This window comes from Neurospora hispaniola (assembly GCF_033458365.1).
Source record: "Neurospora hispaniola strain FGSC 10403 chromosome Unknown B0T23scaffold_2, whole genome shotgun sequence".
NCBI lineage: Eukaryota > Fungi > Ascomycota > Sordariomycetes > Sordariales > Sordariaceae > Neurospora > Neurospora hispaniola.
In genome coordinates this window covers 3,785,632-3,811,319 of record NW_026944407.1, presented here as the reverse complement: position 1 = coordinate 3,811,319, position 25,688 = coordinate 3,785,632, and the positions used below count along the sequence as shown (strand labels likewise).

General features: G+C 52.7%; 8 protein-coding genes across 8 annotated transcripts; 3 read left to right on the top strand and 5 right to left on the bottom strand.

The window, feature by feature from the left end:
• The first annotated feature begins 1,485 nt into the window (after window positions 1–1,485).
• B0T23DRAFT_374807 (uncharacterized protein) lies at window positions 1,486–1,985 on the top strand. The gene has a single exon (XM_062836871.1). It carries the CDS (start codon window positions 1,650–1,652, stop codon window positions 1,956–1,958), a length of 309 nt encoding a protein of 102 aa, XP_062695932.1. The 5' UTR covers window positions 1,486–1,649; the 3' UTR covers window positions 1,959–1,985.
• Window positions 1,986–2,880: 895 nt separating this feature from the next.
• On the top strand, window positions 2,881–4,849 carry B0T23DRAFT_312680 (Phytoene dehydrogenase; the record flags this gene model as incomplete). Its single annotated transcript, XM_062834700.1, has 3 exons — window positions 2,881–2,920; window positions 2,998–4,064; window positions 4,169–4,849. The coding sequence occupies 3 exons, from the start codon at window positions 2,881–2,883 to the stop codon at window positions 4,847–4,849; spliced, it is 1,788 nt and encodes a 595-aa protein (XP_062695931.1).
• Window positions 4,850–5,694: 845 nt separating this feature from the next.
• B0T23DRAFT_309398 (uncharacterized protein) lies at window positions 5,695–8,342 on the bottom strand (the record flags this gene model as incomplete). Its single annotated transcript, XM_062834520.1, has 7 exons — window positions 5,695–5,978; window positions 6,045–6,194; window positions 6,256–7,039; window positions 7,097–7,287; window positions 7,347–7,965; window positions 8,070–8,123; window positions 8,196–8,342. The coding sequence occupies 7 exons, from the start codon at window positions 8,340–8,342 to the stop codon at window positions 5,695–5,697; spliced, it is 2,229 nt and encodes a 742-aa protein (XP_062695930.1).
• Window positions 8,343–10,279: 1,937 nt separating this feature from the next.
• B0T23DRAFT_89887 (aspartate-semialdehyde dehydrogenase) lies at window positions 10,280–11,812 on the bottom strand. The gene is made up of 3 exons (XM_062841968.1): window positions 11,657–11,812; window positions 10,482–11,474; window positions 10,280–10,423 (listed from the first exon to the last, which is right to left on the bottom strand). The coding sequence occupies exons 1-3, from the start codon at window positions 11,682–11,684 to the stop codon at window positions 10,356–10,358; spliced, it is 1,089 nt and encodes a 362-aa protein (XP_062695929.1). The 5' UTR covers window positions 11,685–11,812; the 3' UTR covers window positions 10,280–10,355.
• Window positions 11,813–13,679: 1,867 nt separating this feature from the next.
• B0T23DRAFT_89872 (NAD(P)-binding protein) lies at window positions 13,680–15,564 on the top strand. Its single transcript, XM_062841967.1, has one exon. The coding sequence runs from the start codon at window positions 13,952–13,954 to the stop codon at window positions 15,173–15,175; it is 1,224 nt and encodes a 407-aa protein (XP_062695928.1). The 5' UTR covers window positions 13,680–13,951; the 3' UTR covers window positions 15,176–15,564.
• Window positions 15,565–16,048: 484 nt separating this feature from the next.
• B0T23DRAFT_89856 (uncharacterized protein) lies at window positions 16,049–17,051 on the bottom strand. Its single transcript, XM_062841966.1, has 2 exons — window positions 16,705–17,051; window positions 16,049–16,604 (listed from the first exon to the last, which is right to left on the bottom strand). The coding sequence occupies exons 1-2, from the start codon at window positions 16,871–16,873 to the stop codon at window positions 16,315–16,317; spliced, it is 459 nt and encodes a 152-aa protein (XP_062695927.1). The 5' UTR covers window positions 16,874–17,051; the 3' UTR covers window positions 16,049–16,314.
• Window positions 17,052–17,230: 179 nt separating this feature from the next.
• On the bottom strand, window positions 17,231–17,500 carry B0T23DRAFT_311305 (uncharacterized protein; the record flags this gene model as incomplete). The annotated part of the gene is made up of 1 exon (XM_062834634.1): window positions 17,231–17,500. The coding sequence occupies one exon, from the start codon at window positions 17,498–17,500 to the stop codon at window positions 17,231–17,233; it is 270 nt and encodes an 89-aa protein (XP_062695926.1).
• B0T23DRAFT_89843 (uncharacterized protein) lies at window positions 17,425–19,520 on the bottom strand. Its single transcript, XM_062841965.1, has one exon. It carries the CDS (start codon window positions 19,301–19,303, stop codon window positions 17,579–17,581), a length of 1,725 nt encoding a protein of 574 aa, XP_062695925.1. The 5' UTR covers window positions 19,304–19,520; the 3' UTR covers window positions 17,425–17,578.
• Between the last annotated feature and the right edge of the window lie 6,168 nt (window positions 19,521–25,688).

Sequence of the window (25,688 nt, the reverse complement as noted above, 5' to 3'; positions counted from 1 at the left end):
TATCAAGTTCTTGCACAGCCGCATCAAGGAGGTAAGTTTATACGGAGCAATCCATTTTTTTTTTCTCCCACAAGAGCGTCAACAGCTAACTCATCATGACCAGCTTGAATCCCAGCTCGAAGAGCAAGAAAACGAGCGCAGCAAATCCCAGCGTTCCGTCCGCAACGTCGACCGCATCGTTAAGGACCTGCAGTCCCAGATCGACCGCAAGGACAAGCAGAACACGCAACTCCAAGAAGACGTGGCGCGCATGCGTGACAAGGTTGACAAGTTGCTCAAGACCATTGACGAGCTGCAATCCTCGGAATCCGCCAATGAGCTGTCGGCCCGTCGCGCGGAGCGCGAGCTGCGCGAGGAAAAAGAAAAGGCCCTGAGGCTGGAGCGCGAGCTCGAAGGGTGGAAAAACCTCCGCATGGAGAAGGGCTCCGCTGTGGGCGGCGGCGGCGGCGGCGGCAGCGTGGCGGGAAGCGTGCTGGGTAGTATCCGGGGCAAGAGGACGTTCACGAATGATCATATGCAGATGGATGGTGTGATTGAAATTCCGAAGAGGAAGAGCAGCATTAGTAGGGCGCCGAGTCTGACGAAGGGGTTTATTTGAGTTTTGAGGTATCTATGGGGATGAAGATGACAACTTGTTGGTGCTGATGAGAAGGAAGTGGAAGGGGTGTAATTAGGTTGGTTTGGTGGAGACGGCAGTCTCTACACATCTGGAATAATTCTGTTGCTTTACTTGTCCTATGGAAAGTTGAAAAGCTGATGTTGTCTAAAAGGCCGGCCGTTTGTTAGGAGGGGGCTGAGTAGGGCGAAATTAGGCGGTTTCTCTCGAGACGTTTGTCGTACATATATACCTGTTTGCTAACTTTGTATGTTAGTTGGTGTATATGATGAAAGTGCTGTATGTCAGGTTGTGTAGTGAAGTAGTGAAGGGACTGTGTAAAGCTGTTGTACTATCGTGAAAGTGCCGTTATGCGGTCGTTGTGAGTCCAAATGATGATGAACCAAAGCGGTAATTTGGAAGACGTCAAGCTCAAAGTGCTCGCAGGAGTCACGAGGTCACGGTCATTCACTTTTTTTCTTTTCTTTTTTTGCGCGCACGACGATATGATCGGGCTGTCAGAGGTTTTGCCAAATGCAGTTCGCAAACGTAGAAGAGCGTGTGCGCATATGTCGGGCACCTTCAACCTTGCTGTTCGGAATCTTAGCTCACGATATGATATAAAGTGGTGTTGTCACCAAAAAAAATGGAATCGTAGAGAGTGGTGTGTGCTGGTGCATATATCTGTGTACACTAGGTCTTGCTCAATCGTGACGGTATAGGGTATTGCTAAGTAACATTTTCGAATCCTGAACGAAAGTTGGAATTGAGACCGCGGTGTTTACCTGGTTTGAAAGGAGGGAAGGGAACGTCGAGTTTTGCTTATTTCAATCGGCCTCGGCTTCTCTCTTCCAACTTCTGTTACACCGACGTATGTCTGTCATACGTACCTTGAGTTGCGGAGCACAGTCCGATGAATGGATGAAACCTGATTCCGAGATTCTGGAAACCTGCACCCTGCCTGCCTGGTGTTGCCGTGCGTGCGTGTGCTGACTGGCGGGTTGGTGGACGAGACGAGACGAAAAAGATTCGCGATCAATTGCGGCCCAGCGCGATGGGCGGATCTGTCACGACTCGGAATCTGATCTCCGAAATTGTTCTGATAGGCAGGGCAGGGCAGGGAGCCTCGATCTGTCGAACTCGAACCCCCCCGCCTTCTCCATTCGATCCGCAACCAGAGAGACCGGGACAAGGGACAGACAGATCGCCGGGAATCAAGCGGACTCCCCTCCGCCTCAATCTGGTGGTGGGCTTTCAGGCCGCTTTGTCAGTCAGATACATATGGGGGGCTTGGCCAGTGCGCTTCCACTTTTCAGGTGGAACCATACCCCTGATCACCTCAGCAAATCACCTCCGCTGTTGATACCCAGGAGGGAAAGGGCAACGCTACACCAACCGTTTTAGGTCGGATCGTCGAACCAAACGGTGGGAAACGACTCCACTTTATGTTCAACTTGTTGTTGGAGCCCGGGGGTGGTGTCCGATGCAAAAGCCCATCTTGGCGGCGATGACATCGTGCGGACAGGGCGTTGATCGGTTCCGCAGTTCGGTTAGTTCCCACTTACTGATGAAGACGGGACTGCCACCGATTCACGACCCTCTCTTCCACGGGATAGCAAGGATAGAAAGAAACGCCAAATCGAGACCTTTTTGTTTTCGCATGTGATGATGCCGTCTCCGCTATCTACAACCATCGACCCGCGGAACAAAGCAGGGAGTGGAAGGAATGTCGGTCCTTAATGGCAATCGAAATCCAGGGGGGGGGGAGGAGGGGATAGTCTAGATGGGGGATAGCTTCCCTTGCTTATTGCATGGGTCGATGCAGCACAGAGCGATACCACGACAACACCACTAGCTTGTGATTCATGGACGGCGGTGGTCGGGCGGTCGTCGAACGGTGGGAGATAGATCTAGATATCGACTGTGCGCATCATCACTTGTCTTAAAAGGTTCAGTTTCGGGATTGTTTCTCTCCGGAACGGTCCGTTCAAACCTTCATATACCTGTTGAAGGTGCTTGTGAAAAGCTCTTGCTCCCACCACCATCTGCCTTGACTCTGTGCTTTCTACTTTGCTCAAAGTATCTTAAAGGGTAATAATCTTACCTACCTGGAATTCCTTCAGCTTTCTTGGACTTCTGAATCTCTATACCCTCCAGACTCTTTAAATTTTCTCGGCTTTTGTGCAGAGAGAAGGGGCGACGATAAGAACGATAACAACAACGACGACGACGACGACGACGACGACGAAAGAGCTAAGCGAAAAAATACCAGACTTATTGACAACATGGCTGAGACTCAGAGACCACGAAGCGCCATCATTGTTGGTATGTCTCTCTATCTGGAGTTTGAGCTCTTCACTTTAGCCTCAGGATGTATGCTAACTTCTTCCCCACAACAACAGGCGCAGGAGCAGGCGGTATCGCCGTCGCGGCCCGTCTGGCCAAAGCCGGAGTAGACGTCACAGTCCTCGAAAAGAACGACTTCACAGGAGGCCGCTGCAGTCTCATCCACACAAAAGCTGGCTACCGCTTCGACCAAGGTCCCTCACTCCTCCTCCTACCGGGGCTCTTCCGCGAGACCTTCGAAGACCTAGGCACCACTCTCGAGCAGGAAGGAGTCGAGCTCCTCCAATGTTTCCCCAACTACAACATCTGGTTCTCCGACGGCAAGCGCTTCTCGCCCACCACCGACAACGCCACCATGAAGCTCGAGATAGAAAAGTGGGAAGGCCCCGACGGCTTCCGCCGCTACCTCTCGTGGCTCGCCGAGGGCCACCAACACTACGAGACCAGCTTGCGACACGTTCTGCACCGCAACTTCAAGTCCATCCTCGAGCTGGCGGACCCCCGCCTTGTCGTCACCTTGCTCATGGCTCTTCACCCCTTCGAGAGCATCTGGCACCGCGCCGGGCGGTACTTTAAGACGGATCGCATGCAGCGCGTCTTCACTTTTGCGACCATGTACATGGGCATGAGCCCGTTCGATGCGCCGGCGACGTACAGTCTGCTTCAATACTCGGAGTTGGCCGAGGGTATCTGGTATCCCCGCGGAGGCTTCCACAAGGTGTTGGATGCTCTGGTGAAAGTTGGAGAGAGGATGGGCGTCAAGTACAGACTCAACACGGGCGTGTCCCAGGTTCTCACGGATGGAGGCAAGAACGGAAAGAAGCCAAAGGCTACGGGTGTCCAGCTTGAAAATGGCGAGGTGCTGAACGCCGATCTGGTGGTGGTCAACGCCGACTTGGTATATACGTACAACAACCTCCTGCCGAAGGAGATCGGGGGCATCAAGAAGTATGCGAACAAACTCAACAACCGCAAGGCGTCGTGCAGTTCTATTTCTTTCTACTGGAGTTTGTCGGGTATGGCACCAGAGTTGGAGACGCACAATATCTTTTTGGCGGAAGAGTACAAGGAGTCCTTTGACGCCATCTTTGAGAGGCAGGCCCTGCCTGATGATCCCAGCTTCGTAAGTTTTACTCTCATTTCGGGTTTTCCCTCTCTCTCCCCCTCTCCCTGTCTGATAAGTCGTCCAACCACCCTTTGACTAACTTCACTTCACCCCTCAAACAGTACATCCACGTCCCCTCCCGCGTTGACCCCTCGGCCGCCCCTCCCAACCGCGACGCCGTGATCGCCCTCGTCCCCGTTGGCCACCTTCTCCAAAATGGCCAACCAGAGCTCGACTGGCCTACTCTCGTCTCCAAAGCCCGTGCCGGCGTTCTGGCCACCATCCAAGCCCGTACTGGCCTGTCCCTGTCCCCCCTTATCACCGAAGAGATCGTCAACACCCCTTACACCTGGGAGACCAAGTTCAACCTCAGCAAGGGCGCCATCCTCGGTCTGGCACACGACTTCTTCAACGTGCTGGCCTTCCGCCCGCGCACCAAAGCCCAAGGGATGGATAACGCGTACTTTGTCGGTGCTAGCACCCATCCAGGAACCGGCGTGCCGATTGTCCTTGCAGGGGCCAAGATCACTGCCGAGCAGATTCTTGAGGAGACGTTCCCTAGGAACACAAAGGTGCCGTGGACGACGAATGAGGAGAGGAACAGTGAGCGGATGAGGAAGGAGATGGATGAGAGGATTACGGAGGAGGGGATTATTATGAGGAGTAACAGTAGTAAGCCGGGCAGGAGGGGGAGTGATGCTTTTGAGGGCGCCATGGAGGTGGTTAACCTCTTGTCGCAGAGGGCGTTCCCTTTGTTGGTGGCGTTGATGGGGGTGCTGTATTTCCTGTTATTTGTGAGGTAGGGTTCTGTTGGCTTGACGGGTTTCACTTTATGCTGAGCGGGCGATTCATGTTTCTTTAGGCCTTGGTTCTAGTCTAGATGATTTCCTTGAGTAGGTATAGTTCGATTGGGTATCAACGATTTCGTAGATAAATTCTTGGGAATATATAGCTGTTTTGTTTCTATGTCGATGACAACAGGGTGAATTACAGCTTGGAAAGTATCTTTTTTCTCACCGATATATGCTTAGTCACCCCCATCTGCCTAGATGCCGTCTTGCCACTGAGTTCTGCGGTCCTTTTTTCTCTTTTTTGTTTTTTTCTTTTTTCAAAGAGGTTAGTACCAAAGCGCAACTTGCGTCATCAACAATGCCATGGTATCGTTGAAGGTGTATATGGTAAAACAGCACAGTCCGTGTTGTCAGGAATAAAAGTACCTGCTAGACAAGCAACTTGTGATGTATGCAACAATGATTAGACTCTCTTCTTCTCTCCATCTATAGCCACCCATCCTCCTGCCCCGAATCATGCAAATTCCCATTCTTAATGCCCATTGCTCATCGCCCATCCAACTAACCAAACCTCTTTCGAAAGGTGGTTTATTACAGAAGTGCAACTAGTAAGTATCGTACCGCAACCTAAGCAGAACCAAACCATAGCCGCTCTTTATCTTTCTAAACTAAGCACAGTAAAGGGACGGAGCATACCCTGGACAAAGACGAGAGTCAATTAAAGGTCCTCTCTTCGCCGTCCGAACCAAGGCTGATAAGACAAAACGTTGATCCTCCCACTATTCATCCAACACTCTCCACAATATCGCACCTCCTCTGCGTCCTATACAGGCCTCAGCTAGAGCGTGTATACATAATCAGTCATCATCATCGAAGATCTGATATGTATTCTGCAAAATGGTATCCACCACGCGAACCTGCCACCCGGCATCCGCAATGTTCGCGCCAGGACCCGCAGTACCCATCAGCGTCGGCCCAAAGACGATGGCCAGGTTCTGCGAGCTCATCCGGTTAACGCTCGAGTTGTTGATGACGCGGTGCAGGTGCAGAGTCAAGGCGCGGAGGGTGGCGTAGTTGGGATCAGGAAGGCTGTTGATGATGGCGTGGAGGGAATCACGGCGTATGACTTCGTCTTCGTTTTCTGTCGAGGGAGATGTCGTTAGTTTGATGTAACCTTGGTAGCTGGAAGGGTAATAGGGGTGCTTACTGGCTGCCTCGATAAACGACGCGTAGTGCTCCTTGGTCAACAACGGGTCGGGAAGATCGCGGAAGAATTGCTTCAACAGGCCAGCTACACTGTTGACATCGTGGAAGAAGTTCTCGGGGTTGCGGAAGTCAAGATTGCTGGAGCCAGAATCTGCAAGCTTCTGGTTAGCCTTGGTTCAACGTCAGAAATAGTGTTAGGCTATAACCCTTACCCGTGTCAAAGAGAGTCTTGAGCTTGTTCACATGAGGTACGGAGCCAGAAAGTCGATAGATGCCTTCGAGGCCAAGGCCGAAGAGATCCACAGCCTGGATGCATTGGTAAACAACCATAGGAACAGCCAGCCCATCTCGCTCGTATAACTTGGACAACGACACGCCAAAGACTGGCCGCGTAGGCTGAGCCATTGGCGGCGTCGACTGTCTTCCCTGTACAGGACCGGAAGGATATGCCTGTTGGGTTGGACTTGCTAGCGGCGCCGGGGGTTGTTGAGGAGGTTGACTAGATGGCGGCTGTTGGGGTGGTTGTGGTGGTGGCGGCTGAGATGGTTGTTGCGGTGGTTGTTGGGTTGTAGATGGTGGTGATTGAGGCTGGGAGTATTGGAATGGCAGCGCTCCCAGTTGCGGAGGACCCGAGGACGAGATCGATCCAATGGCGCCATTATACCTGGAGCTTGCGGCCTGGGCCTGTTGGGTTGCCGCACTCCGAGAATCGCCGTACTGAGGGTTGAAAGGGGTGCTAATCTGATTAAGGATGTTCCCATGGCTGAAGCTACGTTCGTGCGAAGGCTGTGATTCGGACTGTTGGCTAGCTGAGATAATCGGGATCGAGGAAGAGCTTTGGCCATAGTGATGACCCAGAGGCGCAGTGGGAGTATCGTTCAAAGGCCCCGTTCTCGAATTCATTGACCCCTGTTCTCGGGAATGCGAGGGTGCCTGTTGACTGCCACCCGGTGGTACATATGGAGTTGTAGTAGTGCGATTTGCCGGATCCAGGAGCTAGCAGGGGGTTAGCCTTGATGACCATGGCATGTTCACGAGATTTATACGACTTACAGCGTTCTTTTCATATTTGGGCTCCCCTGTCCTCGGAGGAAGTCGCGGATACTGGCTAAGGAGATACTCATCCAGGTCTTTGTCATTGTTGATCGCCTGTACACACTCGCGCAAACTGCGTGCTTCTGGACCATGTTTCAGAGGGCTAACACTCAAGCCGTTACTGAGCAAGAGCTTCTCGTTAAAGGACGCTACCGGTTTCATCATTAGCCTCGAGCCTTGGGGAGAGAATGACTAGCACAGCACTTACCGAACTTTTGCATTTGCAAGACAACGCCTGCGTCACATTCTCTGACAATCTCCTGAAGAGCTTTGATGGTATCCGGCCGTATCTTGTTGATCAGCTCTCCACGTTCTGTCTGTACCGTGTTGACCTTGGCCTGGTAATCCTGATCCGCGGCCTGGGCCTTGCGTAAGAGGTCTTCTTCATGCTGAGCAGCTGACTTGGGACCCTTGAAACCGAACATTTTGCCTTTTTGCTGACCAGTGGTGTCGCCGGTGCGGGCTCGGTCGTATTCCTCGGCTAAGGCATCGTACTTGGCCTTGGACTTGCGCATAGCGGCCTCGAGGTCGGCCACTCGTTGCTCGGCTGTCAGTCCGCTTTGCTTCCATCCTTTCCTGGATTTCTCGGCAATCCCTGCAAGCTCCAATAGGTCCTCGTGCATCTGGTGGAGGGACATGGCGAACTGGGTCCCGTTTTCGGCCATGCGCTCGTGGATCGTCATCATGTCTTCATAGGCTTTGGCAAATGTTCCGCCCCTGTGTTCCGAGCGGGATGAGCTCTCGTGGGATGCTTTGCAGAGTTTTCTGAGGCCGTTCGCATGTTCGTCCTCGAGTACCGAGCGCTTTTTCAGAAAGGTCGCGAATTCCTATATGAAACCCTTGAATTAGACTGCTGTGTCTACCCGGATTGGTAGGTAAGGGTTTTTTTGCAGGATATGGCCGTCGTAGTCGGTAGTCGAGGGATTCGCACCTTTGCGGACGCAATGCTCTGTTTCAATCGGTTGAGCATCGTCGCGATGCCAATCTGTTTTCGGAAAACTACGGGTTAGAGACTGGATCGGCGTCAAGATAAGTGACTCGTCCGGTCTGAACGGACCTCTGAAGAAAGCACATCTTGAACATGCGACTTGGTCTCGTCGTTAGGTGTTGGTGCTGTAGGCGGCGCAGGCGCTGCTGCTATCACCGGGCTGCCACTGTCTGGTGTCGGTGAAGTTGCTGGCGCAGAAGCATCTCCTAGAGACATTGCGAATATGTTGTCGCCCTCACAGGCAACTCGGGGTGTGTTGCGTCGACGGGCACAGATTCGGTGGTAGTGGGAGTGGCGTGTCTTTGTCGCGGAGGCGCCAAAATGCTAAGTAACCAGCAAATAAACTTTTCTTTTATGTTATACGAGATGCAAAAGTTTCGCGCGTTCAGGGTCGGGGTCGTGGAGGTGGTCTTTCAGTTGGTCAGGAGGAGTAGGGTACGGAGGGGGGATCATGAGCGCGCGGGTTAAGCCAAGATGCCGTCGTTGACCCGACGGTTGAAGGGTGTTGGGGATGGGGTCGAGTGGAACGGGAATGGATCCCCATGGGTGGGATGGGGCTTGTGCACCGCTGCACCTCATTTAATTCTCCAGAATCCACAATGGAACCACTTCCAGGCTAGGCGGCAGGGACCAGGACCGCCAGAGCTGCAGGTGCACTGGTGCACTGTCGAGCTGTGTTGCTGCTTCATCCTCAGTGGGCTCCACTACCATCAATGACGCCCCACCTCGTGTGCCGTGTTGAACGTTGAACGTCCATCATGCCGCTGACTGCTATGGAAGATGGAGGCCCTCTTGGCCCAAGCTTCCATTTCAACCCTTCAACTCCCAGGTGTGCTACACCCAAATTGCTCCCTCTTGTTGGTAACCAACACTGCGAATTTCCATGTTCCATTTCTGTCGAGCCGCCAACCCGACACGATAACCTTCGACTAAGCTATATCAGCACATGCTCGACAAAAACATCCTGTTGATGCGCATCTGTCTTTTTCAAGTTATGGGTCAGTAGCGAGGGATCTGCGTCCCTGGCCCTTCATCCAACGGCACCTTATCACGACGGACGGAAAAGAAAGACAATGGAAGCGAAATCGGACACCATCCTTTGATACATGGAGGTACCCCAAAGGGCAGCAACGCATAAGGTTGTGCGGTTTCAGCATGCTTTGTACCTACCAACATGGCGCTTGGGTCAATGCCTGCCTGAGCGCGACGGGAGAAAGGCCCGAGTGATGGGCGGACCAACGATCTTCTCGAATCGACGAACGGCAGACCATCCACACACCCGGAGGTCTTACCATACAACTTAAGGGCTTACTTTCTGGTATCCTTGGCGGCGATCAATCCTCTCCCCCTCCTCGGCGAAATGTGCTTCGAAATCATATCCGCCCCATCATCCCTTGCTTTACGACGATATCCGTCCCATCGAGGGCCATTTGGCGTATCCTTGTCCTTGGCGTCGAGAAGACGGTCAGCCTCACATCGACTGGTCTCCCGTAACATGGCTACCTCGAGAGCTATATGGCAACCCTACTAGCCCAGCTCCTGGAAATCCATCGAAACCAGCAGTTTTGAAAAGCTCCCAAGGTTCATGGATCGAATTTCCTCTGCAGCTCGAATTCAGTATCTAAAACATCATAACTCGGTCTCGTCTTTCCCGCCTCCTTCTGTTCCACAACGTCAAAACAGGCAAGTCCTATGACGATAGTGTTCGTGCGCATCGTCTAGCTAAGACTCCTATGTCTGTAAAAGACCGTGGATGGGTATTTCACTGCATCGTTAGGCAAAAGCAATCCAAGACAAGGCCTTTGCCATGCCCATACACCAGATGTTGGGGGTGCCGACAGTTCGACGAAAGCTTCTCCCGCCAATCAACAAGACGGGCTGCTGCATCAAGCATGCTTCCCTGGACGGTCAACACGCGATGGCGGGTACATGCATTCGTTCGATTCCCATAGACGAGACCACAGGACGGATCAGACTTTCCGGTGTGTCTCGCACTTTAACCGCACGACACCGGACGAGATATGGAAGAGAGAGAAGAAGAGCACGAAGGTTAAATTTTAAAACTTTTGGCTCCTGACTTTAGCTTGCATCAACGCTCCACACCAAGGTCACCCATGAGAATTCCACAAAGAAACCCAATACATAGGTGCATGACTTTATACTTTTATAACAGCAACCCAAAAATGATTAAATTTTTGTTCCCAAACCCATAAAGCAGCCCGCTTAACCTTAGATGAGACCCTTAAATATGGCAGCCTCAGCGTTGAGGATAGAGGAGCCAGCAGCTCCAATAACAGCTACAGAGAGGTATTAGCGCGAAACTTGAAGAGGCGTTCGAGGCATAAGGCGACTTACTGTTGTGGCTCAGGGCAACAAACTTGATATCGAAGATACCACTCTCGTCCTCTCTAACGCGGCCAACGCTGACAGTGTATCCCTTGCAGAGATCACGGTCAAGACGGGGCTGGGGCCTGTCTGCCTCGTCAAAGACCTTGATAGGGGGCTCGGGGGCCGAGGGGCATCCCAGCTTCTGAGCATCAGAAACATAGCTGCGCATGGCCTCCTTGACCTCCTCGGCGGACGGGGGCGGGCGCTGGGCGAAGCGCAGCGACACGCAGGCGGTGTGGCCGTCCAAGACAGGAACACGGTTGCAGGCTGCCGACACCCGGAGCTCCTTCTGGTCCTCAAAGGCAGTGGCGTCGGCGTTGAGAGAACCCAGGATCTTCTGGGCCTCGGTCTCGAGCTTGTCCTCCTCGCCCGAAATGAAGGGCACAACATTGTCAATGATGTCCATGCTGCTGACGCCGGGGTATCCAGCACCCGAGACAGCCTGCATGGTGACGACGGATACAGTATCGATCTTGCCGAAGCGCGCCTGGAGGGCGGCAAAGGGGGCGACGAGGCCAATGACGGCGCAGTTGCTGTTGCATACCAGGAAGCCCTTATCGAGGCCGAGGGTCTTGCGCTGGTGGGGGATCAGGTCGAGATGGTGGAGGTTGACGGTCGGGACGACGAGGGGCACGAGGGGGTCGCGTCTGTAGTTCTTTGCATTGGAGAAGACGGCAATGTTGGCGTGCTGGAACTCCTTCTCGACGTCGCCGGCAACATCGCTGTCGAGACCGCTGAAGACGATGTCGCAGTCGGCGAATTCGCTGGCCTTGCAGTCGCGGACGACTAGGTCACCGAACTCGGCAGAGATGGGGGTGGATTGCTTCCAGCGGACGGCATCGCGGTACTTCTTGCCAGCGGAGCGGGAGGAGGCGCCGACGGCGACAAGCTTCAGGACAGGATGATTCTGGAGCAACAGGATGAAGCGCTGGCCGACAGAGCCAGTGCAGCCCAAGACACCTACGGGACGTCATAGGAACGGTTAGTGCTCGGGCCGGCATAATGTTGTTTCGTGTGCGTGTTGATTGGAGAAGCAGCATGGATCCGTCTGGTCTGGAGACGGGGACACATGCTGAACACATGCTGCAGTGTCCCCTCTCAAGGAAGGGACCTTAAAAGGGTGAGGTGTCGCAGAGACTCACCAACGTTTCTGGTAGGAAATTGAGACATGATGACGATCTGGGCTGGGAACTAAACAATATGATTCAACGAAGAGAATGGAATGGATCAAGCAACCAGAACAGGAAAGATGTTGGGCAGGATTATGGTTCAGATAGGAAGGTGAGTCAATGGCGCTCTTTCTTCCCAGACAGCGGCGGGATCTGCTCCGCAACTTTTTTCTCTCTTGCCTCTCACAGATGAGTCGCCATCGGCTCGGCGCCCCGCCACAGGGTTCCTCTCCTACACTCCGGCGATCGGAGCTGTGATGCACTCGTGTGGGTGTGGGGCCAAGCACGGGAGCCCCAAGCGTGGAACTTGGGGGACTTCCACTTGTCCAGCACTGTTTCAGGGACAGGAACGGGGCCAAGCAGCGTCCGTGTCCATCAGGGTCGAGTGGTCGCAAGACAGGGTGTTCCCAGGGCCGCGTGTTAGCTCCAACGTACCTAGGAGGGTTGCGATCAGCGGCCTGGTCCGACTTTGGAGCATTGCCTGGTGGAGGCGACCCTGTCCCACTCCGGGGAGAAGTGTACTTCCAGCCCAGGGAGTACCTCTTCTCTGTACAGTAGTGTAGCAGGACGGTACGGTACGCGGTACGTAGAGGTACATCTCGCCAGGCCGTAGGGCTGGAACCCGTCCACATACTCCATTTTGACAGGTCACGGACTGCCGTTCCGTTCTGTTCCCTCACCACCTTTTTACCACTGCAGCCAAACACACGCTCTCAACATTCGTCATGATGCGATTCAGGAGCATCGAGTCGCACCTGACATCGTTTGTACAGTGCGCGGCACATATAGCTTCACCACAGCAAGAACTTCTTCTGGACTTCTCGCTTTCTGGAAAGTGTGCTGCATCTGTTCGACGTTGCACACAAGGCTTGGCCGTTACGTACCACGACCGGCTTTAACACGACATGTTTTATAGGTGAGCAGCGCTCCCCACAATAGAAACGACGGGATAAAGAAGCACAACATCAACGTCCCCCGTCGTGATCAATACCCAACTGCGCTTGGGGAAGAGCTTTGCGCAGGCGATTCCTTGTGATCGTACGACAGCGTCAACAGTCCCCGCCTATTGTCAAGCTCTTCTTCCCTCACGAGCCGCTTGTCAGCGTCCGCTCCAAATCCAGCATAGCGCCCGGAGCCAACAATCGTATTCTGCTGGCTTACCAGAGGTGCATAAGGAAGAACATCATATGACCTGGATATGCATGGGGTAGTATATGCCCCATGAGGTTGGCTTCGAACTGGGCCCAGATAATATCTCCCCCGCCACAATACGTACGGGATCCCGCATGCTCGTCACCCAGCCCTACGTACTCTATCTTTTGCTCAGTCGAGCGGTGAGCAACCCGACTGAGAGCTCAAAAGAAATACGACGGCTGCCTTACCGGGCCATCACCCTTGGATAAACATGTACTGGGCACAATGTCATGTCGCCTTCACTCTACGTCCGAAGCATGAGCATGGGATCCTATCGATGCTCTTTGTTTGTTCAACAGACAAGGGTCACGGAGACTATCTACCATCCCAAAACACCGAGATCCCACCGTCAAGCGGATGGGTACCACCTCGTTATCGCACCATGTCCAGAGATTATGTTCACGATGCTTGTCCCATTGGCAACAGATGCAGTCTTGGCAGTTCCCATTGGATGAAGCCCAGTGACGCAACCCCTTCTGAGATGAAGGGAAGCGGGCGGGCGACAGCTGCCGCTGACATTGTCATGTAACGCGCCTCAACGCCTTGTTAGACCAATGTTGGGAGGATGGCTTGACATGGCGCAAATACTACTATGCAGTAGTGAGCCGCCTGGCTGAAAAAGAGCCAGATGATCTTATCTTTCTCTTCAGCTTTTCCCACCGACTTAACTGTGATATGATCTCGTCGGGGCCCTCTGTCGCCCTCGCTGTTCAGCTTTTCAGCCGCTTCGATTTATCTTGAGCCTTAAGCACTCTGATTGCCTCGGTTGTCGACGACCGTTGATCCATGAAGATCATCTACACTACCCCCCATCCCACTGTTACATTGCCCACACAACAACAGGCCACGAGGGGTCATTTCTAATTTTTTTTTTCCTGATTTGTATCAGGAAATTTGCTTGGACAACTTGACCTTTAAGGTTCTCGGTAAACTGGCATTGAAGACAAGATCTCTACCCAACGTCTTCAGACAACTGGGAAATTATATTGGCCGTCTGTCTTTGTTTCTTCGCCCAGCAACTTCCAGGTTGAACGCCTTTACCTACCAGCGAATGTTGAAGAGAAGCTTACAATTATGGAGAACTCAATGGTAACAGACGACCTCTCTTGGTCAATTGTTGACACTATCAAGCAATCGCCACCCGTCGATGTCAAAGCTCCTTACGACACCAAGTCCCTCGCCGGCAAAACCATCCTGATCACCGGCGGGGCATCCGGTTTCGGTGCCGCTTTCGCCCGCAAATGGGCCCAACACGGCTCCCATATCATCATCGGCGACGTGAATGACTCGGCCGGCGAGGACCTCATCGCCGAGCTCCGCTCCCTCCGCGGGTCCTCCAAGCACCACTACTACCAGCACTGCGACGTGACCAAATGGGAAGACCAAGTCTCCCTCTTCAAGATGGCCGCCCGCGCTAGTCCCACCCGCGGGATCGACGCCGTCGTAGCCAGTGCCGGAATCAGCGAGCATGGGGACGTAGCTTCCGGCGCCCCGGGCGTCTTCGACAACCCCTCCGATCTGGATTCCGATTCCCTCCCTCCCCCGCCACCGCCCTTAAACGTCCTCAATGTCAACCTGACAGGCGTCATGTACACTACCCACCTCGCTCTCTTCTGGCTTCCCCGCAACGGCGGCGTCTCCCGCCTCGATCTCCTAGATGACACCACTGCTGCTGACGATGGCCGACCGATTCGTGACCGCCACCTCCTTCTCGTCTCCTCCATCGCCGGCCTTGCACCCCTCCCTGGCCAAACGGAGTACACTGCCTCCAAGCACGGGGTGCTCGGTCTCTTTCGCTCGCTAAGGGCGACCTCCTGGACGAAGGGGATCCGATGCAACGTGCTTTGTCCGTACTTTGTCGATACCCCCATCGTTCCCTGGCGCGCCCTGGCGCTGTTGGCGGGTGGGCCGAAGGCGGAGATTGAGGATGTGGTGGATGCGGCGACGAGGTTGATGGCTGACGAGGAGGTGGTGGGGAGGGGGTTGCTTATTGGGGGGAGGCAGCGGGTCGTGGGGGGGAAGTTGGTGGTTGTTGATGCTGAATATGCTGAGGGCGAGGGAGGAGATGGGGATGAGGATAGGGGAATTAGGAATTCGCCTAGTGCTGTGTGGGAGGTGCATGCGCATGATTATGAGATGGTGGAGGTTTTCGTTTATAGGTTTGTCAAAGTTTTGAACATGGTGAGGACGATCAGGGGGTGGGTTGAAACGCTAAAAGATCTGTGGGCAATTTATTTGAGTCGGGGGAGAGGTGGAGGAAGGGCGGCGAAGGCGAAGGCAAAGAATGCAGTGTTGTAGGGGAAGTGAAGTTTGGTCAGGGTGATCCTTATGCTATGGCTTTCATGACCGACGGCGGCGGCATTTGAGACAGTTCTTTGAGTGGATGTGGTTCGTGGAGAGGTCTACTTTAGTCTCTTGGTTTACGGGGCTTCAGGGTTCACAGTCTTTATTTATGCAAAGAAAAAGAGAAGAAAACAAAAAGGCCGGAAATTTAAAGAAAAACCTGACGAACAGACAGATGAACGGACGGACAAATCAAACAGGATGAGCGGGAACAAGGAGCACCATTTTTGAATTATCCCTCTAACAAACAGATTTTGAAGTCTATAACGCATTATTTGTTCAGCCAGCCAGGTGCTAATTATACATAACACGAGTCCTTGGAAATAAAAATGCGTGACATGGGAAACAGATATGAAATGAATGATATCAATTGGGGTAGGTAATGAGCTTATAGGAAAGGCGCTCTCGTTGAAGGAATCGGGAGGAATGCACACCTCAGTGGAAGCTCAATGAAATTTCAAGTGTCGTGAAATTAACAGTCAGGACATCAAGTCAACTAAATATTGAACGTCACCCCTTTAGTTCCATATGTCTTGGAATTAATCACTGTAGCCATTGGTGACAAAGATCCCGACCTCAACGTCTTTTCCCTACGGATACAAGAACATTACAGACATTCTGCGCGCAACACACTACTTCGTTAGCACATTGTCCTTCATCGATGAATTAAAACGTGCCCGGCAGCTGTAGTCAGGGACAGTTGACGTCATTATTTGCCAAGTCGAAAATTCCGCCATGACAGACATCAAGTTTGGTAATATCCGAATAACGTCAATTAACACACTTCAACAGAGCCAAGAAAAAAAAAATGCTGATATGACATGACGGCTCTCCCATTCACGCTTCTGATGGATTGAATCGCAGTCATTGCAGGCCTCCAAAAGACTCTGGCTTCGTCCCTCATCTGCTGCCCATCTCTCACTCTTGCTGTTTTGAAATGCGCATTTCTGGAAGTAATGGTTGCACATCAGACGAGGCAAAGGGAACCATGAGTTACATGAGAAAAGTAAGCAGCAAAAAGAAATAGAATATCTAGTATAGAGTGTGGTCCCTTTCATCCTGGGGAACATGAACTCCACCACCATATGCCAACGTCATGCCTTCCACAAAGGTTTTGTCGGGGTTTGTTTCGGTTCGGTGGTACCCGGCTGGGGTTGCTCGTGGTTTTTCATGTTGTTCGCGGTGTCATACCGAGAAGATAAGCAGATGTGTTTGTCGTTGTCGGATGAATGGAAGATTTGTCGCAACTCGTTCAAAGAAGCGATGAAGAAGGGGTATAAATATAACATGGCGCCAAGAGGATATAATCCTAACCAAAACGAATGCCCACGACAAGACAGTTCATGCAAGAATGCAAAAGAAAAAAGAAAACAAAAACATTTTCCTGTTTAAAGTGTATAAAGTTGGTATCATTTCATCCCATATCCCCCAAGTCTTTTGCCGTTAACCCCAGAGATGTATTTAGCACGGTTTGAGATGCGTACCCCGAATATGTATGTATAGTCCTCTGCCATATAATGTCAAACGATCCGGGGTTGAATTCCTTTCGCCGCGTGTGAGGGCTGCCGTAGATACACAAAGGTGGTTGGACTGATTGTTTGGAAAGACTGCACCACTGTGTGTATATTCTCTTGCACCGCAAGCCGCCTGCATGAATGCCAGTGTGGTTGTATGTGTTGCGATACACCACAAGTCAAATAACAATAACTCCTACGGACCTCTTGAGTCCAAGTCGCCCATGCTTATTTCTCTCCCTTGGATGCTGATGATAAACCGATCGTGACGCCGAAGGCCGATGCCAATCCCTAGACTCCACGCACGCTGGTGTGGCCACGAAAACAGCTCTTGAACCATGGTCGAAGGCCATTAGACGCTCGCCCTGAACAAAAGCCAAAAAGGAGACCGGGGAAGCACAAGGGGAATTCTGGGAAATAAGAATCCTCTACGACTCCAACGTGTTGGGTGAAACGCAAAATAAAAGGAAAAAAAAGAAAAAACAACGACGTTAAATTAAGAGGGAAATCGTGTCCATGTCGAAAAACACCATTCATGTGTCCGCACGCACCATGCGCCAATGCATGCCATGTCGAAGATGCCAGCCGTATGCAAGCCGTAACCACTGTGCCTCAAACATCGCCTACCAGCTCCAATCAACACCCCATGTCCATGTCGTCTTTCTTGTCCAATTGATCGGCGCGAGGCAAAGAAGAAAAGATGTGTAAGTGCAGTAAGAATCCAAAACGTGAAATATCCCTTTCTTGAAAATACGCAGAAGAACATGGACAACAAATCGGAATTAACGAAGAGATCCGAAAATGCCATTCGGAGGGTAAGGGCGCCCGGTTCGTATACGTATTATCATCTTCCCATCATGTAAGCCGGAAATTGCGCCTGAGAGTTGCCGTTCAGCTGCGAAGAGCCGTTGAAGCTCGAAACCCAAGGGCTCTGAGTTGTGGGGAACGGGGGCGGGGTATACGGATTGTGTCCGTTGTTCAGCATGTTAGGTGACCCCGAGTACAGCAACCTGTTCATGCCCAAACCAGGAGGGGCAGACAAGCCCGGAGGAGGTCCATTTGCGGTTGTGAAGCCAGTGCTGGGACCGTGGGGGAAACCGTTCATGCCATTCATAGGCCCAGGGCCATTCTGGCCAGGCGCCTGACCCGTGCGGACTCCCAAGGGATTCTTTGAGAAACTCAGTCGCATGCCGCCCTTCCTGCTGTTGCTGAGTGTATGACCATAGAGCTCGTTTAGGGCCTTGGTGGCAAAAGAGACATCCTCGAACTCAACAAAGCACATGGGTCCATTGTGCTTAGTCCTGTAACAAAGGCGCTTGTATCCCCGCACCTTGGAAAAAACGGCCTTGAGCTCTTCCTCGGAGGTGTCAATGGGCAGATTTCCGACATAGAGAGTATTGCAAGGAGGGTTCATGTCCGCAGGGTTCGCAGGTGGGTGTTGCCGATACGGCTGAGCATGGGGCATCATTGGGACGGGCCCGCCCATCATGTTGGTAGGCGACATGGTAGCAGAGTGCGCTCCCATGGCCCCCATGCTTGACTGGGAATAGTGCGACATTGATTGCGGCATAGTCGTGGGAACCGATGTGTTTAGCGACAAGTTTGCCATACGCGTGATGGGAAGCTGAGATGAGGTGGAGCGACGTTGCTGAGGGCCGCCTTCAGCAAAGCCGCCAATCTCCTTGAGAATTTCGCCCGTTTCGTCATCATCTGCGGAGTCGTTGTTGATCAAGGTCTTGCCAGTCGCGCGACTACCATCTGTGAGATAGTTTCCAATAGGCGATTGAGCCGAGAACAGGTTCTGGTAGTGCGCAGTGGCTTCGGGGCTGCCCAACTCGGTGGATCCGTACGCAGTATTAAGGGGCGGCGACATTCGGTCAAGAGATTGGAATGTGCCATTGAAGCGCGACACTTGTCTCGAGGAGGGCGCCGTCAGCGCTGTGGGCGAAGTGACTGCCGATGTCGCAGCGGAGACGGATGTGTCAATCGAAAATCTGGCGCTCGAGGCAGCGGAATCGGACTGAATGATCTCAACAATCATTTCGGCGTCGTTGGTCATGTTTGTCTTGCCATTCAGGAGTTGCCTTGTCTCTTGCGCGCCCTCCAAGGTTTTGAATGTGAGAATTGCGGTACGGAAACCAGCATCGTCCGACATGTCGGCGGGCAGTAGTTCAGCTTTGACGAGATCCTTGGAGAGGGCCATCATGAGGCGCAGCTGGTCTTCGGTGAAATTGGCGGGCAACTTGCGAATGCGGGCGACAGAATAGGTTGGGGAGGGCGTCGTGGCAAACGGGGTTCCGACAGACTTGGCAGCTTCGCGATCGAAGGGCTTGCCAGGTGTGTAGTAGCCGACCGGAGAGGTCATGCCTTGTCTACTGTTGAAGGCCTGGGCAGCCTGAGCGGCGGAAGGCCGCGGTAGGTAGGATGGAGCGGCCATTGTGTTGGTTGTCGCAGTGGACGAGAAAGGGCTCGCGCGGTTGGAGGCCAGGGAAGCGAAAGAGTTGGCGTTAACAGTGACGGAGGAGGTTACGCCCGGAGCGTTCACGTTCTGACGATGATCCCCGTTCATGCCTCGCGGTGCGTTTGGTGCATGTACAGGTTGGAGTCGCTACAAATAGAACGGAGTCGGACTGGGGCGACGATCGGACGTGATTGATCGAACGGGCGACGAGCCGTCGGCAGGTTGGCAGTGGAGGAATTGGGTTTCGCAGAGTGGATGCGACGGCGATTTTGTGGAGAGTAGGATACCTGGCTACGTCGAGCGTGTCAGGTACCGTGCTGGAATCCAGTTCGTACGCACGCGTACACCACCCTCTTAAAATATGTGTGTGTGCTGTGACTCGCTCGCTTGAGAGATTGAAGGAAGTGCTAGGTGCTAGGTATTTGCGTGCAGTGTTCGTTCGGCAGCAGGGGGGGCCGGGATAGGTGGGCAGTAAGGATGAGGACAGGACAAAGAGGCGACGGGGCCAGGCCTGGGGTGGAATCAAGCATACCTGTAGGTTATTTACCAAGACGCGACAGGATACCCAGCCAAGGTGAGAGCTTTGTGTGAGGGTTCGTTGTTATGATAGTGACGATGAGGGGTGCGCAGTTGTCTGCTTATTGCTCGCTCTTGTATGGTATTGGGCGGTAGTAACTGTGCTTGTGGTTGCTCGGTGGCAGCTCGTTTCTCGTTGTGCTGAATGGAGGAAACGAATGTTGCCTCTGATGCCTGCGTTTGCAAAAAGGTACGAGGTAGCGAGGTAATGTGCAAAGCAACAGGAATACGGCAGTTTGCTGGAGGACTAGGTGGTGAATGAGTGGGTGTAAGTGTGCAGATGGTGGAGGGAGGAACAAAACAAAAAAAAAAAAAAAGTTGGCCTGGGGTTGGAGGAGAAGGAAAGTTCAGAGTCTGGGTGATAGGTGGTGTGGGATGGGGGAGAGCTTTGTGGAGGATGGAGTGACCTGTCGCAAATGGGCAAAGGGGGAGCGAACCATCAGTCGGTTGTGTGTGTGTGCGAGTGCGAGTGCGGGCGCCGACGAGACAGGTCCGGGGGTGAGTGTGGGTGATGTCTGGGTGAGCGTGCCAGAATGGCCGGGATGAGAAGAAAAAGTGGAAGTGCAGGTGAACGAGACGGGACTGGAGGGAAGGGGATGACGGGACTCCAAGAGTGGGCAGGCGCGATCTGGACCTGGACCCAAGGATTTTTCTAGGAGGTGAGCTTTTGGCTTCTGGTGCTACGTACTCTGCACGCGATGCTGATTGGTTTCTTTTGGCGACTGAACGCATCCTGCATTTTTGACTTTTTGGTCTTTCGGGATCCCCACTTGTGACTCGATCGTTCAATGGGAAGCTTCCCAGATTCAGGTTCTGTGTGCTTTTAGCCTTTCGGCCCCCCGCCCGCGGCTTACACTACACTACACCACCAAGTGAAATAATCCGCCAAAAAGGATGGGTTACATGCTGAATTGGAGCGCGCGAGGCTACCAACAGTCACAGCTGATTTTCTTTGTGGTAAACGCGGCGCCCGTGGGCAGCCAAGCGGCCAAAAGCAGCCTCGACCAAAGTGGAAGACACAGTTTGCGTTAGCTACCGGCACTCCTTACAAAGTACCTGAGCTAGGCCGGTTTCAGCACAGCACGAACGCGACTCCAATTCGTACCTGTCGATTGCAGAGAAACAGTGTCGTTCAAGTCCGGGCAAGATTCATCCAGTAACAATCATACGCACGACCAACCCATAAGTTTTATCGAGTGTCACGATGAGCGCGACTTGAGAGCGGAACTTGAGAAGAGACGCGACAACATGGAATAGAATTATATATTACCTCAATCGTAGAGGTACTCATGCTCAAGGTACGCAGGACTCGTGGGCTCGACGTGATATTTTAAATAAGGCAAGCATCCCCGTCACGTCATTGGCTGTTCTTGATACACTAGCGAGTTAGTGCCCGCGTGGTGGAGACATGGGCCATGAGCCAAGGACACGCAGGGCAAGGGGGAGCCTGAGGCCCAGATGGGGGATGGGGCCCGGGGATGGGTGATGGGCTCGGGCGGGTTTCTCGGTCTTCGACTGGCCACCAGTGGCCGCAACAGGGTGGCCTGCAACGCCCAAAGTGTGGTTCCCAGCGATGGCGTGCATGCACAAATGCAGGACGCTGCAGCTCGACGAAGCTCAAAGCGAGGATGTCTGGATGAGTACAAGTTAGCGCGAATATAAGAGGTAGAAACCCGGATGAATACGCCCATTCTCTGTTCAGTGAAAGTGATGAAAGTGGCAGCTGCGGTATTCAGAAGAGTTATCACCGGACTTGGGTAGGCAGATCCGGACAAAGGCGAAATCTTATATAAGCAAATGTTGTTGTCGATGATGGTTTTCGAGGCGATCCCTCGACACGGCACCCCCAATCCCATGGGATTCGGAAGTGGGGCAAACGAATGGGCATTGAGATCGATCCCATCTCCAAATTTGCAGGCTCTTTGACCCGCTTTGTATGAACTTGGGGACCAAGACCTTCCCAACGCTCACTCAGAAGACACCTCCAAACTTTTGAATAAAAAAGATAGAAGGAGAATGAACGGAGGCCTCTAGTTAGACCACGGCATAATGGAACGCTGATGGTGGAACAGTGTTATTGCACTCTTCCGGACGCAATGCAGTGCCTGGCGAGAACGAGAAGCGACGAAACTCCAGCGTGACATCGGGGCGTCGCGGTACAACTGGGCAGGGAGCCTCGGGTGGTATGTGATACCGTGATGAGGATATGCCCTGAAGAGGTCGAAAAGGACTGAACATGTTGGCGGCAGCGGTCCAGCGCCATGCAGCAGGAACCTTGTCGACAGCGAGTGGTTCGGGTCATCCTCAGCAGTTCCAGCGCCCATCACAGTCGGCCTCAATAGTACGAATACCGTAGGGCAGCGCCAAAAGGGACCATGCTTGAACCCGACAAGGGGCCTTTTTGGTTGCGTTTGCTTCAAGAAAATATCACGATGTACGGGCCGAGGGGTTGACGGAGGGGTTGACGGAGGGGCCGGATCGGGGGGGGACGTTAAACTATGGCATCTTCAATGTTCCCCAAGAGGGGCATATCCGATGGAGAGAAGGGTTGAGACTTGAAAGGGGATCCTGGATGAGCATCACGAGTCTCTTGCTTGTCAGAGATTCATCGCCAGGTGACATCTGAAGAGTTAAGTACCGTGTCTTGGCGTACATCCCTTCGACGGTAAAACGTAGGTATTATTTCCTGCCAAGACACAGCTGGGCCAATTAATCAACTGTTTCAGGTAAGATAGCTAGGAGCCTGCTATCAGTCCAATAGCCCTTGTGTCCCGTCATGCCCGTAACCTCTAGAAGTGGAAGCAGTATCAATCTAGTACACGGGCATTCTACCATGAAAAGGATACTGTACCTGTTCAAGTGCGCACGGGGCACCAGGGCCAGGTATGGTGGGTTCCACGTTAGTTTTCAGTGGGGACCTACTTACGGGGCCCGGGTCGGTCGGTCGGGTGTTCGTCTCAAAAGGCTACAGCTTTTACCTAGCGAGGTAGGAGCATCCGGGCAACGTCTGATCACATTCAGTTGATTCTCGATGCTACAGGCGACGGACACCTCCACTACCTCTATGGATACAATTGAATCGTCAAGACATGCCGAACCGTGGTCGCCACCCTGGATCTGCCGTCTTTGTGCAATTCTCGGAGCCTCACTCCCATATGCTTCTCCTCAAAGCCAGATCGACGATGAGCATTTCTGAATAGAAGTGGACGGCAGTGGAAGAGAGGTGTGGGAGCCGTCGAAACTTGAAATCCTGTGCCGCCAGAGTGGCCGAGATGCAATTCAATTTGACAAGTGACGGCTCATTAAAAACGCCACATCCCGTTTGGCAGGGCGCGAGCGCGCAAGGATGCGGAAGCTCATCATCATCATCGTCTCGACCATCCCTCAGAGCCAAGGCCTCTCAAAGACGGCCTTGGTGCTGTATAGGGTATAGTCCCCTTATGTCCCCTTCACTCCTACGCTCCCACCTGGAAGCGCGGGTGGGAGAGAGCAAAGTTGGTGTGTTCGATGAAGGTCGGATATGAAGACCGGTGAAGGTATCGTCACTCTCATATAGATCTGGGCATATTCTCAGCCTTTCCTCCGCCGACTAACACGTTGGTGTTATAGTCTCCTTTGCTATAAGTCGTAGCCATTTCCCCGCCCACCTTGAACACACAAAGCACACTCTCCGCATGACCATACGCACGAATTCCTGTCTTCTCGGCTCGTGTGCATCGTTACAGGACCATGTTCCATCTTGGCGTTTCTTGCATCATGTGCGATTGGGTCTTTTGGCGCGTGCCTTGCCTAGACTTTCACCAAGAAGTCACTTCCCAATTTCCCGCTCCTCAGCTTCTACCCAGCTACGACTATGTCCTTCCGAGCTCCTACTGAGAATCAGGAATGAAAGCCGGGCCTGAACTATGGCAAGCAACATTGCAAAGCAACATTGCAGAATGTGCTATTCTTCCTGGAGGACATAACTTGGCAGCCATCCCACCTCTCCTTCCATCCCCTTCCCTCCTTCAAAATCCAAGGCACCTAATCAACGTGCAGGTTCCAAATAGATATGATGGGGGAACGCAGGGTTGCTTCCCGGTGCAATGCCTCAAGCCGGTGGGAGATAATGCATCCGATCCCCCCTTTTGAGATAGAGCGATTCCCCCCTTCTCTCTCTCTCTCCCTACCATGCATGGTTCAAGCTTGCAACTCTAGGTACACTTGTCACCGGCTTGCTAGCAGGGCCGTACGTCAATCTATATTCCACAAAACTACCTAGTGCTTCGTGCCTCCCAAGAACTCCACGGGGTAGCCGTGTAACCCTCACTCCTCATTAGCCATGCTGACCAATTCTGTCCGGAATGGAAGCCTGTTGGTTAAAGTTACTACCGTGACCATGCATTGTGGCACGTACAAATTCTAACCTCAGTGCGGGCCCGTCGGTGTCTATCGTCAGCGTTGAAGCGATGGAAGCGCCATGGTGTTCGGCTTTTCCTCACGCATTTGACAAGGCAGAACCTATACACGATTCTCACATACAGCAGACTGGCTATGATTTTACTTTTAAAACCAGCAGCATGATTTACAGCCCAAGTTGTAGCGTGTTCCGGGGCCTGCCTGTAATAAGTAACCTACATAAATCTGCATCACGCCTCAGACCCCAGCTGCACGGAGTACGCTGATCAACTGAACTCAGCGGTCCTTGAGAGAAGCCATCCATGCGTTGCCAATGAATGGCATGGCGAGCGAAGATGACGCCGCCCACTCAGTGTGCCAGGCCAGGTACCCCAGCATCCCGCTCCTGGGCTGAAACGGACAGACCTTTCTGATTGAATACCGAACGAAGCGACAGGAAAAGATCGTTTTCCCCTTATCCTTTCCTTGGAAAGAAAGAAAGAAAGAAAGAAACAAGACGAATCATCATACTCCAATTTTTTTGATCCTGCTTTGGTCGGCCATGCAATCGAAATGATGGGGGAGGGGATTGGTTACTACCTATCTGTGTCTCGGGTCGGGTCGGCATGCCATGTACCGAGAAACTCCTCTTCCTTATGTTCGTCTGTGTGTGTATGTGTGTACTGTGTGTCATCGTCAATCTCTACCCTAATATCTACCTTTGCTTCTCCTTTGCCGCTGCGTTCCGACTGGCAAAAAAAAAATGGTCTGATGTGCTTGTGTTGAGCCATACTTCCGGGCCATTTTATGGGATGGGATGGGCTGAAACTCCGGTCATCAAAATGTGATTGCGCACTATGTCAGCTGCGAGCCTGATCGCTCCGAGGTTCATCCATGGCACCCCCTTGGAAGGCTTTCTTCGTCACCGTCTCGAGGTCCAGCATTTCTGATATTCTTTACGGTGGATAACTTGGAAGGAAGGGGCAGCAGAGACCTGGTTGGCTGACGAGTCGGCTAGAAGAAAGCATGCTGAGTTCCGACCGGGACAACAGAAGTTACATCTGAGCCCTTCCCTGTCACAAATGTATCGAATCTGGAGATCTGGAAGATCCGCTATAAGCCGTACACTGATACACACATGCTCAAGGTTGTGGAGCAGTAAGAAGCTTACAGTCGGTGCAGTGTGTGGTCTATCTCACGTCAAGTGAAAAGTGAGTGAGACGGGTGAACGGGCGGAGCGGGTGAGCATGGCATCAGCATTCTTTAAACTTTGTTCCGGACATACATTAGTACCTCACTAATACCCTTTCAGAATACCCCCCCCCCCCCACTACACACACACTCTCTCTCTTCCTGGGAGAAGAGTCGTTGAGAATGTCACACCTATGTGAAAAGCCCAGCCTAGAACTCTAAGCTTGACGACATAGAGTTTTGAAGTTGAATTGGCGTGATTGATGGTGGTTTTGGCTATCACAGTTTCCCGCGAAGGAACAGTCCGTTAGAGGCACTTTCAGCTTCGAATAGTGTTTTGTAAGTGGGG

Bases quoted from the DNA above. Each gene is read 5' to 3' on its own strand.
- B0T23DRAFT_374807 (XM_062836871.1), top strand. From the start codon at position 1,650: ATGGGCGGATCTGTCACGACTCGGAATCTGATCTCCGAAATTGTTCTG.
- B0T23DRAFT_89887 (XM_062841968.1), bottom strand. From the start codon at position 11,684: ATGTCTCAATTTCCTACCAGAAACGTTG. The intron at 11,475-11,656 runs GTGAGTCTCTGC...GACGTCCCGTAG, and splicing joins ATTTCCTACCAGAAACGTTG to GTGTCTTGGGCTGCACTGGC. The intron at 10,424-10,481 runs GTAAGTCGCCTT...ACCTCTCTGTAG, and splicing joins TGTTGCCCTGAGCCACAACA to CTGTTATTGGAGCTGCTGGC.
- B0T23DRAFT_89872 (XM_062841967.1), top strand. From the start codon at position 13,952: ATGGAGAACTCAATGGTAACAGACGACCTCTCTTGGTCAATTGTTGAC.
- B0T23DRAFT_89856 (XM_062841966.1), bottom strand. From the start codon at position 16,873: ATGCAGGCGGCTTGCGGTGCAAGAGAATATACACACAGTGGTGCAGTC. The intron at 16,605-16,704 runs GTACGCATCTCA...CACTTTAAACAG, and splicing joins ACTATACATACATATTCGGG to GAAAATGTTTTTGTTTTCTT.
- B0T23DRAFT_89843 (XM_062841965.1), bottom strand. From the start codon at position 19,303: ATGAACGGGGATCATCGTCAGAACGTGAACGCTCCGGGCGTAACCTCC.